The sequence below is a fragment of the Schistocerca americana genome, chromosome 6 (assembly GCF_021461395.2).
Source record: "Schistocerca americana isolate TAMUIC-IGC-003095 chromosome 6, iqSchAmer2.1, whole genome shotgun sequence".
Taxonomy (NCBI): Eukaryota; Metazoa; Arthropoda; class Insecta; order Orthoptera; family Acrididae; genus Schistocerca; species Schistocerca americana.
In genome coordinates, this window is record NC_060124.1 from 339,755,436 (window position 1) to 339,770,753 (window position 15,318).

General features: G+C 37.6%; 1 protein-coding gene across 7 annotated transcripts in view; it reads left to right on the forward strand.

The window, feature by feature from the left end:
- The window catches only part of LOC124619379 (proton-coupled amino acid transporter-like protein pathetic), a 234,082-nt gene extending 221,536 nt beyond the window's left edge, over positions 1–12,546 (forward strand). For all 7 annotated transcript variants that reach the window (XM_047145715.1, XM_047145713.1, XM_047145714.1 and 4 more), the window contains 3 exons: positions 2,472–2,653; positions 4,605–4,777; positions 9,665–12,546. In XM_047145715.1, the coding sequence (XP_047001671.1) occupies positions 2,472–2,653; positions 4,605–4,777; positions 9,665–9,906 (597 nt within the window). In that variant the 3' untranslated portion in view covers positions 9,907–12,546. The remainder of the gene's footprint in view (positions 1–2,471; positions 2,654–4,604; positions 4,778–9,664) is intronic.
- Positions 12,547–15,318: the final 2,772 nt, after the last annotated feature.

Sequence of the window (15,318 nt, forward strand, 5' to 3'; positions counted from 1 at the left end):
ACTAAAACCTGACTGTACGATCTTTTCGCGTTTTCTGCTATATTACGTGAAGAAAAATGAAACCTTTAATGGTATGCTTAAAAAGCTCACTAATACATCTATTTACCACATAGCCAATACTAAACTAAATGTTGTTATAATCTAAAATGACTTATCTTTACGAGAACACCAAAACTCACGCTAGTCGCCTATCTGCAGGGCTTCTTATATACTGCAGAAACGTATGTAAAGATGGATTAAGAGAACTAAATTTCTCAGTGAAAAGGAGCAAAGGAGACCACTCACCGAACATAGAAGCGTTGAGTCATTGACAAAAGAAAAAGAAAACATGCTAGCTTTCGTCGATTATTCAATTCTTTTACTATTCAGTGAGTGGTCTTGTTACCTCTAAATTATTTACATTCTACAGTAACTTTTATATTCCCTTAAACTGCCTGTTATCAAATATTCTTCTTTGTTATATTGTATCAACCGAGTGCTTTAATAATGAAAACAAAGCCTGTGCTACTGTCCCCCCAGGACTCTTGGTTATGGTAGGTAATCTTCTTATTCAGCATCCCTCTGCTTCATGGATTTTTTCTCTGTTTTCTACAATTTCATCCATGTCGTACAGTCATTTTCATTGCCTGTTGCACTGCTTCTACACTTATTCATCCTTCTATTCCCTGTGCAACTCTTCTCCACCAGCCACTTGTCATTAGCCATTTTGTATTTGCTTTCCACAAAAGTGATCATTACTCTGTATTTTGTCTTTTATTTCATTCATTTACACGCTTGTGATTGTTACTATATGAAGTAAGAGAATAAACACTATTACACATAGAAAATTATACAACATTCACCAAAAGCTATGACATATTGTCAGCACAGAGGTGATTTCATTTTCAAAACCACAAACTGACATGAATTACTACCCCTACGAAATCTCAAATAGTTACAGAACAACAAAAATACACACTACTCTGTGGACATTCTTAAATTAAAGTCTGTTTATATGACAATAATATCTGAACAGCTTTTGGTAAAAGCTGTAATAGTATTGTGCAGTTAACATTTGAAGTGGTTGGAGCAGTGATTATGACAAACAGAGCAAGACAATTATTTTTACATAGTGCTTAAATACCCTGTAAACAAATAGACGACTGTGCAGATCAAAGCAAAATACTACAATATACTGGGAACTCCGAACCAGTGTTGAATATGATTTACTTACAGATTTGATAGATCATTGAAAGATGAAACCTCCTGCTTCTTTATAATTAAAATCAACCACACCTAAAGTAATTGCAATAACTGATAGTATGCTTTCAGATGATTGTTGCCTGGAGGTTTCCAAATCATAGATAATGTTGAAATGCTTTTAGATTCTTGTGTACAGTATCATGCAGAAAAGGATAATGATAATAAACGTTTGTGTATAACATGTGTCACAATTTCTGCTTTTGACCAGAATTTGAAGCAATGTGTATCAAAATTTGTGGTGTTACTTCATGATTGTAGATGGAAACATAGATTGATCATAACATTTTTTGAGATACAGAATGGAGTTTTGAAAAAAGTAAAACATGTTTGAAAGAAAAAATGTCTCAATTTTTTTAAAAAAAAGTTGAACAATAACAAGGGCCAACTGTACAACTCTCCTTGACCTTATGAACTAATATTTGCATTTTTAATGTTCATCTGTGTGCTAGGTGACACTTTTTTTCCCCACAAGAGCCAAATTGCTGCAATTGGAACACAAATTATTGGCTAATGTAGCATATTCACCAAAATCATCTCCAGCTTTCCCCATTCATCATTCTTAGTTCCTGGCTAGATGACACAAATTCTCACTGACCGACTGTGGTATTGACATTATGATGAGTATTTTACAGGCCTTGACAATCATTACATTCTCAAGTTAGTTCGTAGTGCTGATGAGGTAACACACAAAATACTTTCTCATACATTTTTACATACTTATTGATAACCTTCCATACATTGTTACTCTTTGGTGTGAAACACTGTATCACTTTGTAAAATGATGTGTAATAGATTCAGTAGTTCAGCTGACCGCAGTGCTTTTCCTCTGAACATTGGGCATTTTCATTTGGCATTTCAGTGTGGGTATCCTCCTCCTCTCCCCCCCCCCCCCCCCCCTTCCTGCTCCTGCACGTGTGCGCGCACGCACACACACACACACACACACACACACACACACACACACACACACACACACACTCGAACACACAGTATTTCAATCAAATGTACTTGATGATCTTCCTATGTTCTTATTTCATTTTTGTGGTCTTGTGAGATGATGGCATAGATTAATAATCTCGCACAATACTCCAATAAAAGGTGTAAGCTGTTATGTATTTGCACAATTCTGTAAGCTGTTATGTATTTGCACAATTCTGTAAGCTGTTATGTATTTGCACAATTCAAATAATTGTTTTCAAAAATCATGTTTGTATTGCTTATTTTTTCAGGTCCTTCCTCTGGAAAACAACATGAAAACCCCTCAGGATTTTGGTGGATGGACTGGAGTTCTAAATACAGGAATGGTTATTGTAGCAGCTTTGTACACATCAGTTGGATTTTTTGGTTACCTAAAGTATGGAGAAAAAGTTAGATTGGGAAGCATCACTTTGAATCTGCCACAAAGGGATTTGTAAGTTATTTTACATCAGATTTGAAAATAGAAATATGCTTGAATCCTACTATACATTGGCTGGCAGATTGTTGTATAGACATATTGTGAAAAAAAATTGTAAGGAATGTAGAGCTCTTCAAATGTCTGTTCTATAGTCATATTATTAGTATAACAATATTATGTAAAGGAAAGTTGCTACTCGCCACATAGTGGAGATGCTGACTCGCAGATAGGCACAATAAAAAGACTGTCACAAATAAAGCTTTGAGCCATTAAGGCCTTTGTCAACAATGGATGTAGACACACACACACACACACACACACACACACACACACACACACAAAACTGCAGTCTCAGGCAGGCAACTGAAACCACACTGTGAGCAGCAGCACCAGTGTGTGATGGGAGTGGCAACTGGGTGGGGGTAAGGAAAAAGCTGGTGTGGGGAGGGGGAAGGATAGTATTTTGGAGGTGGTGAACAGTGAAGTGCTGCAGGTTAGATGGTGGTCAGGGGAGAGGTGGGGAGGAGGGTGGGGGTAGCGAAAAAGGAGAGAAGTGAAAAGACTGGGTGTGGTAATGGAGTGATGGGTCTTTGTAGTGCTGGAATAGGAACAGGGAAGGGGCTGGATGGGCGAGGACAGTCACTAAAGAAGGTTGAGACTAGGAGGGTTACAGGAACATAGGATGTATTGCAGGGAAAGTTCCCATCTGCACAATTCAGAAAACCTGGTGTTGGTAGGAAGGATACATATGGCACAGGCTGTGAAGTAGTCATTGGAATGAAGGATGTCATGTTTGGCAGCATATACAGCAACAGGGTGATCCATTTTTTTGTGGCCACAGTTTGTCAATGGTTGTCATGCCCACACAGAATGCAGCACAGTGGTTGCAGCTTATCTAGTAGATCACATGATGAAAGATGTCATTAATGAATCTGAACCTGTGAAACCAGCCATGATCTACAAACTAAGCTGCAATCACTGTGCTGCATTCTATGTGGGCATGACAACCATCGACAAACTGTGGCCACAAAACAAGTGGACCACCCTGTTACTGAACACGCTGCCAAACATGACATCCTTCATTTCAATGACTGCTTCACAGCCTGTACCATGTGGATCCTTCTCACCAACACAAGCTTTTCTGAATTGCACAGTTGGGAACCCCTTCCCTGTTCCCATTCCAGCACCGGACATCCATCATTCCATCATCATACCCAGTCTTTTAACGTCTCTCTTTTTTCGCTACTTTCTCCCTCTCCCCACCTCTCTCATGCCTGTTGTGTAACCTGCAGCACTTCACTGTCCACCATCTCCACCATACTGTCCCTCCACCTCCCCGCCCCAGCCTCCTCCTTACCCCCACCCAGTCGCCACTCCCATCATACACTGGTGCTGCTGCTTGCAGTGTGGTTTCAGTTGCCTGAGACTGCAGTTGTGTGTGTGTGTGTGTGTGTGTGTGTGTGTGTGTGTACACCTGTTGTTGAAAAAAGCATTAATAGCCAAAAGCTTTATTTGTGACAGTCTTTTCATTGTGCCTATCTGCGAGTCAGCATCTCCGCTATATGGTGAGTAGCAACTTTCCTTTTCATAATATTGTTACAGTCCATCCTGGATTTTCTATTGTTAGTATAACTTATAAATAAAGAGGTAAAAGGGTTCTGTATAAAAATTTTTGCTACAGTATAGTTTAGGTATTACAGGATCCTTAACACTTATTGCCAGATTTGTTCAAGCAAAGATGTTTACTGCAAACAGCACTCTACAGAACTAGTAGCAACCCAAATATTTTGTGATACTGTAGCAAGTGTGAACTAGTCTCGTAATGACATCCATAAAGTGATTTCTCTTAGTTTCCAGAATAACTGGGTCCAACTTCAAATAATACAAGCTGTTTTACTATCCACCAATATCTGTGTTTTATTTATATACATTTCTCTTTTTGACACACAGTGTTTGTATGTTCCAGGTTGGCACAGTCAGTGCGACTGATGATGGCAGTTGCCATTTTCTTCTCCTATGGTTTGCAGTTTTATGTTCCAATGAGTATTATATGGCCTTTGATTCGACCTCGGCTGGAAACAGAGAGAGCACAAATGCTGGGAGAGTATATTTTACGCACAGTGTTAGTTATTTTCACTTGTAAGTACATTCTTATTATTTCTATTGTGTGGTTGTGTTCAGATTAATATAGCCAGTAAGACAGTAATGCTCACTAGGTGAGCAAAGGCTTAGAGGAAATAGAAATATGCTGCGATTCTGCTATAAGTTAGCTGGCAAATTGTAATGATAGGTAAGGATAAAGAACAGCACCATCTGCATAGTAATGCAAAAATGTGATTGTGTTTCAAACTTAAGTACCCAGGGGATCTTTCAGCAGGTGGGAAAAACAGATGAGGGAGCAAAATTTGTGAATTAGCTGTTATTTTAATTTTTGTTGTTTGGTCCTTAAAAACACTGAATGGGAGAACCACTTAGGATCTTTGAACAAATAGATTTTGTTGTCTGAGGTCAGTTGTATCTGTCTGTGCACTTGCGCTTTCATGCTAGTGACACACATTTTTTTATCTGTCTTCATCTGATGTACATTTCATTTTCAGTTGCATACACTACAATGTATTTGTATCTGTAAGGTAATGTCACAGAATAATTTTATGGTCTGTCAGGTTTGCTTCATGAGACAAGATCTTCAGCTATAACCATAGTACCATGGTTAATGATTGTTAAAATAGCTATATAATGATGGTCAAAATTAACCATCATTAACCATGGTACTATGGTTATAGCTGAAGATCTTATGCACTCTAATTGACTGCTGCTATTACACTGGGCAACAAAAAAATAATTTTTGAATGTTTCGAGCACTTCATGAGGCAATTCATACTAATTTTGGGTTGAGAAAAACAAATATGACAGTGAAAATTTTTTATTAGCTCTAGTTTGTATGGTATACACAAGGTGGAAATATTACATATTAACGGATTGAGAGAAAAGGATACATTTTAATTACATACATGCTAACAACAATGAAAGTGCATTGGATTTTTTTTCAACTGGTAATTACATGCTAAGAGTTATAAATTGCTGGAAAAATACTTTGCAGATGGTAGTGTCTGAAGAGAATCATGTGGTGGCCTATCGGTTCGTCGTCTTTTAGCTTGCCTCTTGTAATGGAGTTCTGTAGAATCCCTACACAAAGACCACGAGTGATCTGCAAGCATTACTTCATTCCAGTGGCCCTGATATCTTTGTTCCATAACAGAAATGTCCTGATGGAATCTCTCACCATGTTCATCACTAACAGCTCCACAACTAGGAGGGAAAAAGTCTAGGTGAGAGTGGAGAAAATGGATCTTAAGGGACATGTTGCATCCAAGGTTACAGTATTTTTGCAGGAGCACTGACACCAAATGCTTGTAGTTGTCATCTCTTTTGTTGCCTAAAAATCTATGAACAACACTCTTGAAGGCTTCCCAAGCTTCCTTTTCTTTCCCCTCCAAAACTTGGTCAAATGCAGGATCCTTTACAAGTTCTGTTATTTGTGGTCCGACAAAAATGCCTTCCTTAACTTTTGCGTCACTTAATTTCGAAAATTTCCCTTTTATGTACTTAAAGGCCTGTCTTTCTAGGTTCATAGCTTTGACAAAGTTTTTCATCAAACCCAGCTTGATATGCAGGGGTGGAAGAAGAACGTCTTTTGGGTCCACAAGAGGCTTGGCAACAACATTTTTCTCGCTAGGGTGAAGATTTCTTGCAGGCCAGTCTTCTTTAATATAATGCAATTTCCTATCTCTACTGTCCCACATACATAAGAAGCAACAATGCTTTGTGTAACCCAGTTGCATTCCTAAGAGTATGGCAGTGACTTTTAGATCACCACAGATTTTCCATTTGTGTTCATGATATTTAATTGAGTCCAAGAGAGCTGTCATATTTGCATATGTCTCCTTCATGTGAACAGCATGACCAACAGGAATAAATGAAAGAAGGTTCCTGTTGTGAAGTAACACAGCTTTCAAACTAAGCTTGGAGAAGTCTATGAGTAGCCTCCATTCAGTTTGATCATGGTTCAAATTCAAAGATTTCATCAAGCCATTAATGTAGCAGCAAACAACAAGATTATTTTTCTTCTTAAAAAAGGGAAGCAGTTCCATGTGACATTTTCTGTACTGTGAGATTCTCACATAACTTTGGAGAAAATTCCATTGCTGTAGTCGAGACCCAAGAATTTCTGCATTCTCCTTTGACAGGCCAAGGTCTTTAATGGGATCACTCAATTCTGCTTGACTCAGTCTGTGGGGTTTTATCATCTTTTCCCTCAAAATCATGGTCATGGGATGTGGAAGGCTTGTTTGGTTCTTCTTTTTCCACACTGTCTTCATTTTCTACTTCAAACACACAATTTTCGTGTGCAGTAGGAACTGGTAAACTATCCGAATGTGGAATGGGTCAAATAGCAGGTGGAAGATTTGGATACTGAACTGTTCTTCTTTTCTTCATAGACAATCCTGCCTTTATAGGCAGTCATCTGTATCCCGCCAAATTATAGGCACAGCGAAAGCCATAGATCGTTTCTTCTTTTTCAGCCATTCTCGCAGTGTAACTGAACATGCATTGCAACATTTATGTGGAGCCCAAGACTGGTCCCCTACTTTCATACCGAAATAATACTGATAGGCAGTCTTTACAAGAGGCATCAGATTGCATTTATGTGAGGAAAATGTTATTTCACCACAAATATAACAAAAGTTATTCACCATATTTACACATTTTTGTGGCATTTTTACAAATTTTACATTAAAAAAAGCACTCATGAATCAGGAATTTTGCATTAATTTGAGTAAAAACTACATGTAATTCAGTCACAGCAACAGTATCTATGTTTATGACTTACAAACAGCTGAAGAGCATTTGTGTTTTGTTATTTCACAGGTGTGCCACTCCCCCCCCACCCCCACCCCCCCCCACCCCCAACCCCCCCAAAAAAAAAAAAAAAAAAAAAAAAATCCCCCAAATTTAAAATTTTCACTCCAAAGAATGAAATGTCACTTTATCTGAGAGCTAATCTGTAATTTTTATGGTGATTTTTGAATTCAGCAGATGGAAATACATGTAAATTTACTATTTTTAAGCCCGAAACATTTTCATTGATGCCAAGTGTTACCAAAGGGAGCCATGTTTATCATGTCATGTAAATATTCTGTACACAGTGTTGCATAGAGAGATCCATTATATGTAACTCTCACTGTTCAACAAAAACAGTTTGCTAATAAGCACAGTGTAATGAAATTAACTGGGTCACTGTCACTGTTTCCAACTTTGGCTGTATGTGGGCTTTTCAATATGTTGTCGAAACATGATACACAGCTCCAAGGCAATTTCAGCCTTTTCCACTGTTTTCAGACCGTCAAAGTTGTGAATTATGTTGTTATTTCCAGGCAATCTATTTGTCATATTGTGTACATTTTATGACCAGTTACTGTAAATCTGTGATTGAATGACAAGAAATAATTTTCAATCTTTATTGGATTGCAAACTAAATTAATAATTAAGCTTTACAGTGAAGTTACAGGAAAAGTAATCCAACAAGCAAAAGTACAATAGTAGAGGAAGACTCAAATAATGATTTTGGTAACACCAATAACATTTTCAAGGCCTATGACCACTTCAGAAATCCAGTTTGTATCCAGAATGAGATTTTCACTCTGCAGCGGAGTGTGCGCTGATATGAAACTTCCTGGCAGATTAAAACTGTGTGCCCGACCGAGACTCGAACTCGGGACCTTTGCCTTTCGCGGGCAAGTGCTCTACCAACTGAGCTACCGAAGCACGACTCACGCCCGGTACCCACAGCCTTACTTCTGCCAGTACCTCGTCTCCTACCTTCCAAACATTACAGAAGCTCTCCTGCGAACCTTGCTTTCTTTCAGGAGTGCTAGTTCTGCAAGGTTCGCAGGAGAGCTTCTGTAAAGTTTGGAAGGTAGGAGACGAGGTACTGGCAGAATTAAGGCTGTGGGTACCGGGCGTGAGTCGTGCTTCGGTAGCTCAGTTGGTAGAGCACTTGCCCGCGAAAGGCAAAGGTCCCGAGTTCGAGTCTCGGTCGGGCACCTAGTTTTAATCTGCCAGGAAGTTTCATCCAGTTTGTATGTTATGTAATGGTTTACAACAAACATTTTCTTACCCCAGTTACTACAGTGTTCTGTTCAAGACCACTCTTACGTACTGTGTCACAGAATTGGCTGTACATTCCTGTCTTACTAAACGTAAATGGACACCCATCATAGTGTCATGTTCTCCTTCTTATATCATTCATGCTACATGCATGTTCAGTTGGGAGTAAAAGTTAACTCATTACAATCGTTAGTAGATAGTCAAAATATAATCCCACTTTCTACAAATAACCCAGTGTAATGTAAACCACAACCAGAGTTGTATGGAGTGACAATTTGCAAACTCAACAGAAGTACTAGCAATGGAAATGTTTCATGATACTAGATCCTACATAACCTGTATTCTATAGTGGCCTCGATGATTCCCCTTGGTTTTTCACTGTAAGTAGACTTACCTTCAGATAATATCAGCTCTCTTTCTGTGCTTCACTCTACTTCCCCTCTTTCCCTCTCTACTTCCACAACTCTGTATAAGAAGATAGGAAAGAAATTTTTGCTATTGTGTTAAATGGCTCTGTGATGTAACATTAGTTAAAGAAATATAACCCAAAATTGATGAGATAAGAAGGATGAACAAACTTATGATACAAACAAAAGAAAGTAAGAATCAAGACACCAATAACACTAAACATGAATAACTTGTGTTCCATCTTTTCTTCCTTTAAATGAATAAAATATTGTTATTTTAATGTTTTTACATTTATGTTGTATTGTGACTGTATATTGGCCCCTGCAGCATGTAATGTGTACAGGTTATAAGCTAAAATGAAATGGTTTCATGTGAAATTTCATCTCCAAAATGAATGAACATCTAGTTGCATATGTGAAAAAATTTAAATGTATCTGTTTCCTTTTCCAGTTTGCCTCGCTATTGCTATTCCAAATCTTGGAGCTGTCATCTCGTTGGTCGGTGCAGTCAGCAGTTCCACATTAGCCCTCATATTTCCTCCTCTGATAGAGATTCTTACCTTTTGGCATGATGATCTTGGAAGATATAACTGGATACTCTGTAAAGATATCTGCATTATGATATTTGGTGTCTGTGGCTTTATGTTTGGGTCATATGTTAGTATTGCCAACATAATTTCACCAGAAGAATGAATAGTCTTCCAGTCACAAATTATCATCATGATATACCACAATTATACAACAGAAAAACTAATTTGTTGTCATAAAGCAAATATAAATTTGTTTTGGAACAAATTCACCTCTGTTGTAATAAGTTTACAGATGTTAATATTGTGCAGTTTTATACACTTCATGGAGTTTTATTGATATCATACGGTACTATGAAAAAACATTTAGATATTTTATAAGGAAGTTTACTGTACAAAGGAAGTTTATTTTTGTAACACCACATTTTTCCGGAAAAAATGTGGTTGTTGTTGATACTTGAACATATTTATTATTTATTTTTGTTTACTTGTCTATGGCAATGTAAATTGTAAATACTTTGTGTATATTAATATGTTGCCCTGTTTTAATTTCAATATTACTTCTTCGATGACAACTTTAACAAATGTAAAATGTATGTGATAAAATGGTTTTTAGGAAAATAATGCTTCTAAGAATATATTTCTGTTCAGAATATACTGACAGATTATTTCTTGCATAAGATAGCAAGACTTTTCTGTATCTTCCAAAGACCTGTGATATTACTGACAAGATTACATTAACTTATTTTGTAATGAGCTTTCAAGTTCAGGGTTTTAAAATATGTTAGTAGCACATTGATGAGACAAAGAACATTTGGCCACAATTAAAAAAAATATTGACACTTTTATTTCAAAAATAGAATAGTGAATGTGAATACTGAATGTAAGAGGAACAGATGAAAATGAGCTTCCATGTGTTACAATAACAACTGTCAGATTAGCTATGATACTAATAGAACCAGTTGCCTTTTTATGGTAATAGTGTTTATATGTGACTTCAAAGAACACAGTTTTGCATAATAAATGCCAAAGATATTTGTGTTATTTTATGGTGCAGTTAATGCAAAAAATGTACAAATGAGCAATGCTAATTTGTATATCTGAATCTATTGTTCAGCTGTAATTATCTGAAAATGCACAAATCGATGCTTGATGTATGGCACATGTACATAAGTATATGTTATAATGTGTACACCTAACTTGCAATAGCAAACTGTAGATACGCACAGCTAAATTGTGAATCTTATCATAATTATGTATTTATTAATGAGCTGTACATCTGAAGAGACATGCTAACAAGAGATGTAAGAGCATAGACACTGTTTGTGCTGTAAATGTTTCATTGTCAAGGAGCTGTATGCACGATGTCTCTTAAGCATATAACGACTTTCTCTGTGGAGAAAATTATTTTAAAACAAAATACTGCCTTTTGCCAGTAAGTATTATTTTAACTTAATTTTTTATGTTTTGTAATTTATGTATTATTTATGCATGTTTTACATGTACTTTTTGTGGTGCTCCATTGTATAGCCAAGATGATCAAAAAGTCAGTAATAGCATTTTTTTTTAATGTTCAAGATTTGGAACAGCATTTCTCCACCACACTGTATTTAGCCTGCAAAATTTGAATAATAGGTTATTAACTCATTCTGTTTTATCAGTGTGGGCTTGGAGGAAATGGCTATGTATGTGTCTTAAATGAATTATTGCACAACAACAGATAATTATCATTGAGCTTGGAAAAAGCTAAATAAACTGACAATAATTTGTGAAAAGCTTATTTATTTACAAACATGGCCCTATCTAATCAACCACCACTAGTAGCAAGAAGCAAATGACTATACAAATGTTCTTTCATGTTAATAGATATATAATTTTTAATAATGGAAATGTTATCTACATTTTGTGTGACGTTACATACCCACAAAAATTATAGAATTATTATTTTGTGTTTCATTTGCTGTCAGTGCAATCAGAGATCAAATTTTCTTTCAATCTCAAGAAGGTTAGCTGATTTTTGCATAAATGATAATCTTAACTCTGCAAGTAAGTATAACGATAACTTCATTTAATGTAATATGCCTTTTGGCATAATAATGGCAAAGTAAATCTATTGTGGATATAGACACAGTAGTGCACATGTAGTAACAAAACTTATGTACTTTTATTACAAGTTAATGTTTAACTCTCATGCAATCATTTCTATCAGCAACAGTATAGCTAATATTGTTCAAATTTCATCATTTTTGGAACCAGTGACAATTGTATGAATGTTAATAGCATTTTTACTTCGAGGTAAAGGAGTGTTATATTCAGAACTACCCTACAAGTTAGTTGCATAATGCAGGTGTGCATGCATTTACAAAATCACACACACACACACACACACACACACACACACACACAGTTTAACAGAGGAATAAGGTAAATATGAAAAATATATACTTTATATGGATTTCTCTTTATAACCAGAGATGTGGTTTTTCTGATTGATCTGAAATCTGATAAATTCTGTTATAAAGTATGCCTAGCTCTTCGTAACTTATTACAATATCAAATGATAGAATTTAAATGTTTTTTAGAAGTTTTTTGAAGTTTTATGGAAATTACACACACAGATACAGTAATGACTGAAAGCAAGAAGACAGTAAAGTGTTTATTGTTTTAGAGGTATGTTGATAAAAACAGTTGTGCACAAGAGCAAATGCTGATTGTATCTTCTGATTTTCTGTCACATTACAATAATTCATGTCACATTACAATTCCTGTCATAAAAATAATGAACATGACAATAAAGGACAATAAATTATGCATCACTGAAACTTTAAAAGAAGTTTGTGAATACTAGAATTACTGTGTTGCTTGCATTTACCCTCCCCAAACAAAAACAGCATTTGATGTTGAGAAGCTCTCAATTTTATTTGCAGTTGTGGAACTACTGCTGCTCTTAAGGTCACTCAGCAACTTGCATGAGGACTGAAATGTACACATACCAAACTGAATTTGACAGGTGGAGTATGCTTTTTTTGCTCTGATTACAACAACAACTCATGAGGGCATGGGTTATAAAACTGTGTGGAAGTGTCTAAAAGCATGCTGGTGTATAATTGATCAAGAACTGCCTGGAACTTGAGTTTGGTTGGAGAAGCGTACAAAGTTTGCACATCTATGTTTGACGTCTCATGTTTCCTCAATAGGATTGTCCCCAAGTAATCTCCCACAGCATAATTTGGGAGTGATAAAGAGGTGGTTTAAATTTTTGAGATTTGTGGTGGAGTAATATGCATGTAAACAAATGAGTGCATATAATCTGCCAGTAGCTTGTGAAGGGTGGTAATAGATCAGGGGGTCCTGTCTTTGTCCCACATTAAGGTTACTCAACATACTACCCTGTTGACAAGTAGGATCCATTGCCATAAATTCCTTTTGATGCTCATGTGCTCTGCTAATGGCATTTCTTAACATCTCAACATAGTTGTGGCTTATAACTTCAGGTGACCTCCTTCAGTCCTTCAAGCAACAATACCAATTTTGTACCCTACGGTGTGTCAGCAGCAGAGGTGAAGAACAGTATCTGCTGTACCCTATAGCAAAGAACTGGTTCTAGTTGACATAATTACAAAGAAGTTGCTGTCGACCACTGCACTGCACTCTCTGTATCCTCTGTTACAATTCATAATAGTCAACACCATCCTTTTTTATTCATGGCATTGAACTCTGGCAGTGCCAGTTTAACACAGAGTAAAGTATCATATGACCTTCACAAAGTGCCCTGTGAAAAATATGAATATACCTGGATGAATTAAGAGGTAGAGTGTCCCATCTGGTAGGCCATCATTATCTGGCTACCATTAACCACAGAGAAAGCCTACGCCTTATCTGTCTTGTATGTGCCCCCTACTACACCAGCACATTATGTGAAAATATATGACTTGTCAAGACTGTTGAAGTATTCCAACTAGGGTAATTCCAATGTCCAATGGCTTGATCAGTTTGGCAAGAACACTTATGGATGGCTACTCACCAAACTGAAATGCAGATAGTCAATATCTGGAACTTTCTAAATTTGACTTGAATGCATAAAGAGTCATGTAAAGACTGACTGAGTAAATGACAATACAGAGAAAAGCATGCAGAGTGGTTGTGAGGACCCCAGGCTTTGAGACAGAGCACTTGAGGTCTGGGCCAAAACTGCGCATTTAGCACTTTTAAAGTGCCTTTCCAAAGTTACTGGGTCTGACAAGCTAGTGTCCATGGGTAAGCTTAACAGAAGGCCTTTTGTCATGCAAATATGAGGGATGTCTGTATTCATTCTGGCTGAAAGAACATTTGTTGTAGTGTCCTGAGGGAGCTATGCCATCGGGCCTACCAGCTTCTCCTGCATCTACACCCCGTAATATGAAATTTGGCTAAATAAACAAAAACATATTCCCTAGAAAGCCTGCTATTTCAACTACTTTCAATTGAGAGACAATAAATTGCGGAGCTTTAGGATTTGAATATAAATATGGTATGAAAAGTTCTAATGCACTACTGGCCATTAAAATTACTACACAAAGAAGAAATGCAAATGATAAACGGGTATTCCTTGGACAAATATGTTATACTAGAACTGACATGTGATTACATTTTCACGCAATTTGGGTGCAGAGATCCTGAGAAATCAGTACCCAGAACAACCACCTCTGGCCGTAATAACGTCCTTGATGCGCCTGGACATTGAGTCAAACAGAGCTTGGTACAGTTGCCCATGCAGCTTCAACACGACACCACAGTTCATCAAGAGTAGTGACTGGCGTATTGTGATGAGCCAGTTGCTCGGCCACCATTGACCAGACGTTTTCGATTAATGAGAGATCTGGAGAATGTGCTGACCAGGGCAGCAGTCGAACATTTTCTGTATCCAGAAAGGACCGTACAGGACCTTTCAACATGCGGTCGTGAATTATCCTGCTGAAATGTAGGGTTTCACAGGGATCGAATGAAGGGTAGAGCCACGGGTCGTAGCACATCTAAAATGTAACATCCACTGTTCAAAGTGCCGTCAGTGCGAACATGAGGTGACCGAGACATGTAACCAATGGCACCCCATACCATCACGCCAGGTGATACGCCAGTATGGAGACGACGAATAAATGCTTCCAATGTGTGTTCACCGCGATGTCGCCAAACGTGGATGCGGCCATCATGATGCTGTAAACAGAACCTGGATTCATCCAAAAAAATGACGTTTTGCCATTCGTGCACCCAGGCTCGTCGTTGAGTACACCATCGCATGCGCTCCTGTCTGTGATGCAGCGTCAAGGGTAACCGCAGTCATGGTCTCCGAACTGATAGTTCATGCTGCTGCAAAAATTGTCGAACTGTTCGTGCAGATTGTTGTTGTCTTGCAAATGTCCCCATCTGTTGACTCAGGGATCGAGACGTGGTTGCATGATCTGTTACAGCCATGCGGATAAGATGCCTGTCATCTCGACTGCTAGTGATGTGAAGCCATTGGCATCCAGCACGGCGTTCCGTATTACCCTCCTGAACCCACCGATTCCATATTCTGCTAACAGTCATTGGATCTCGACCA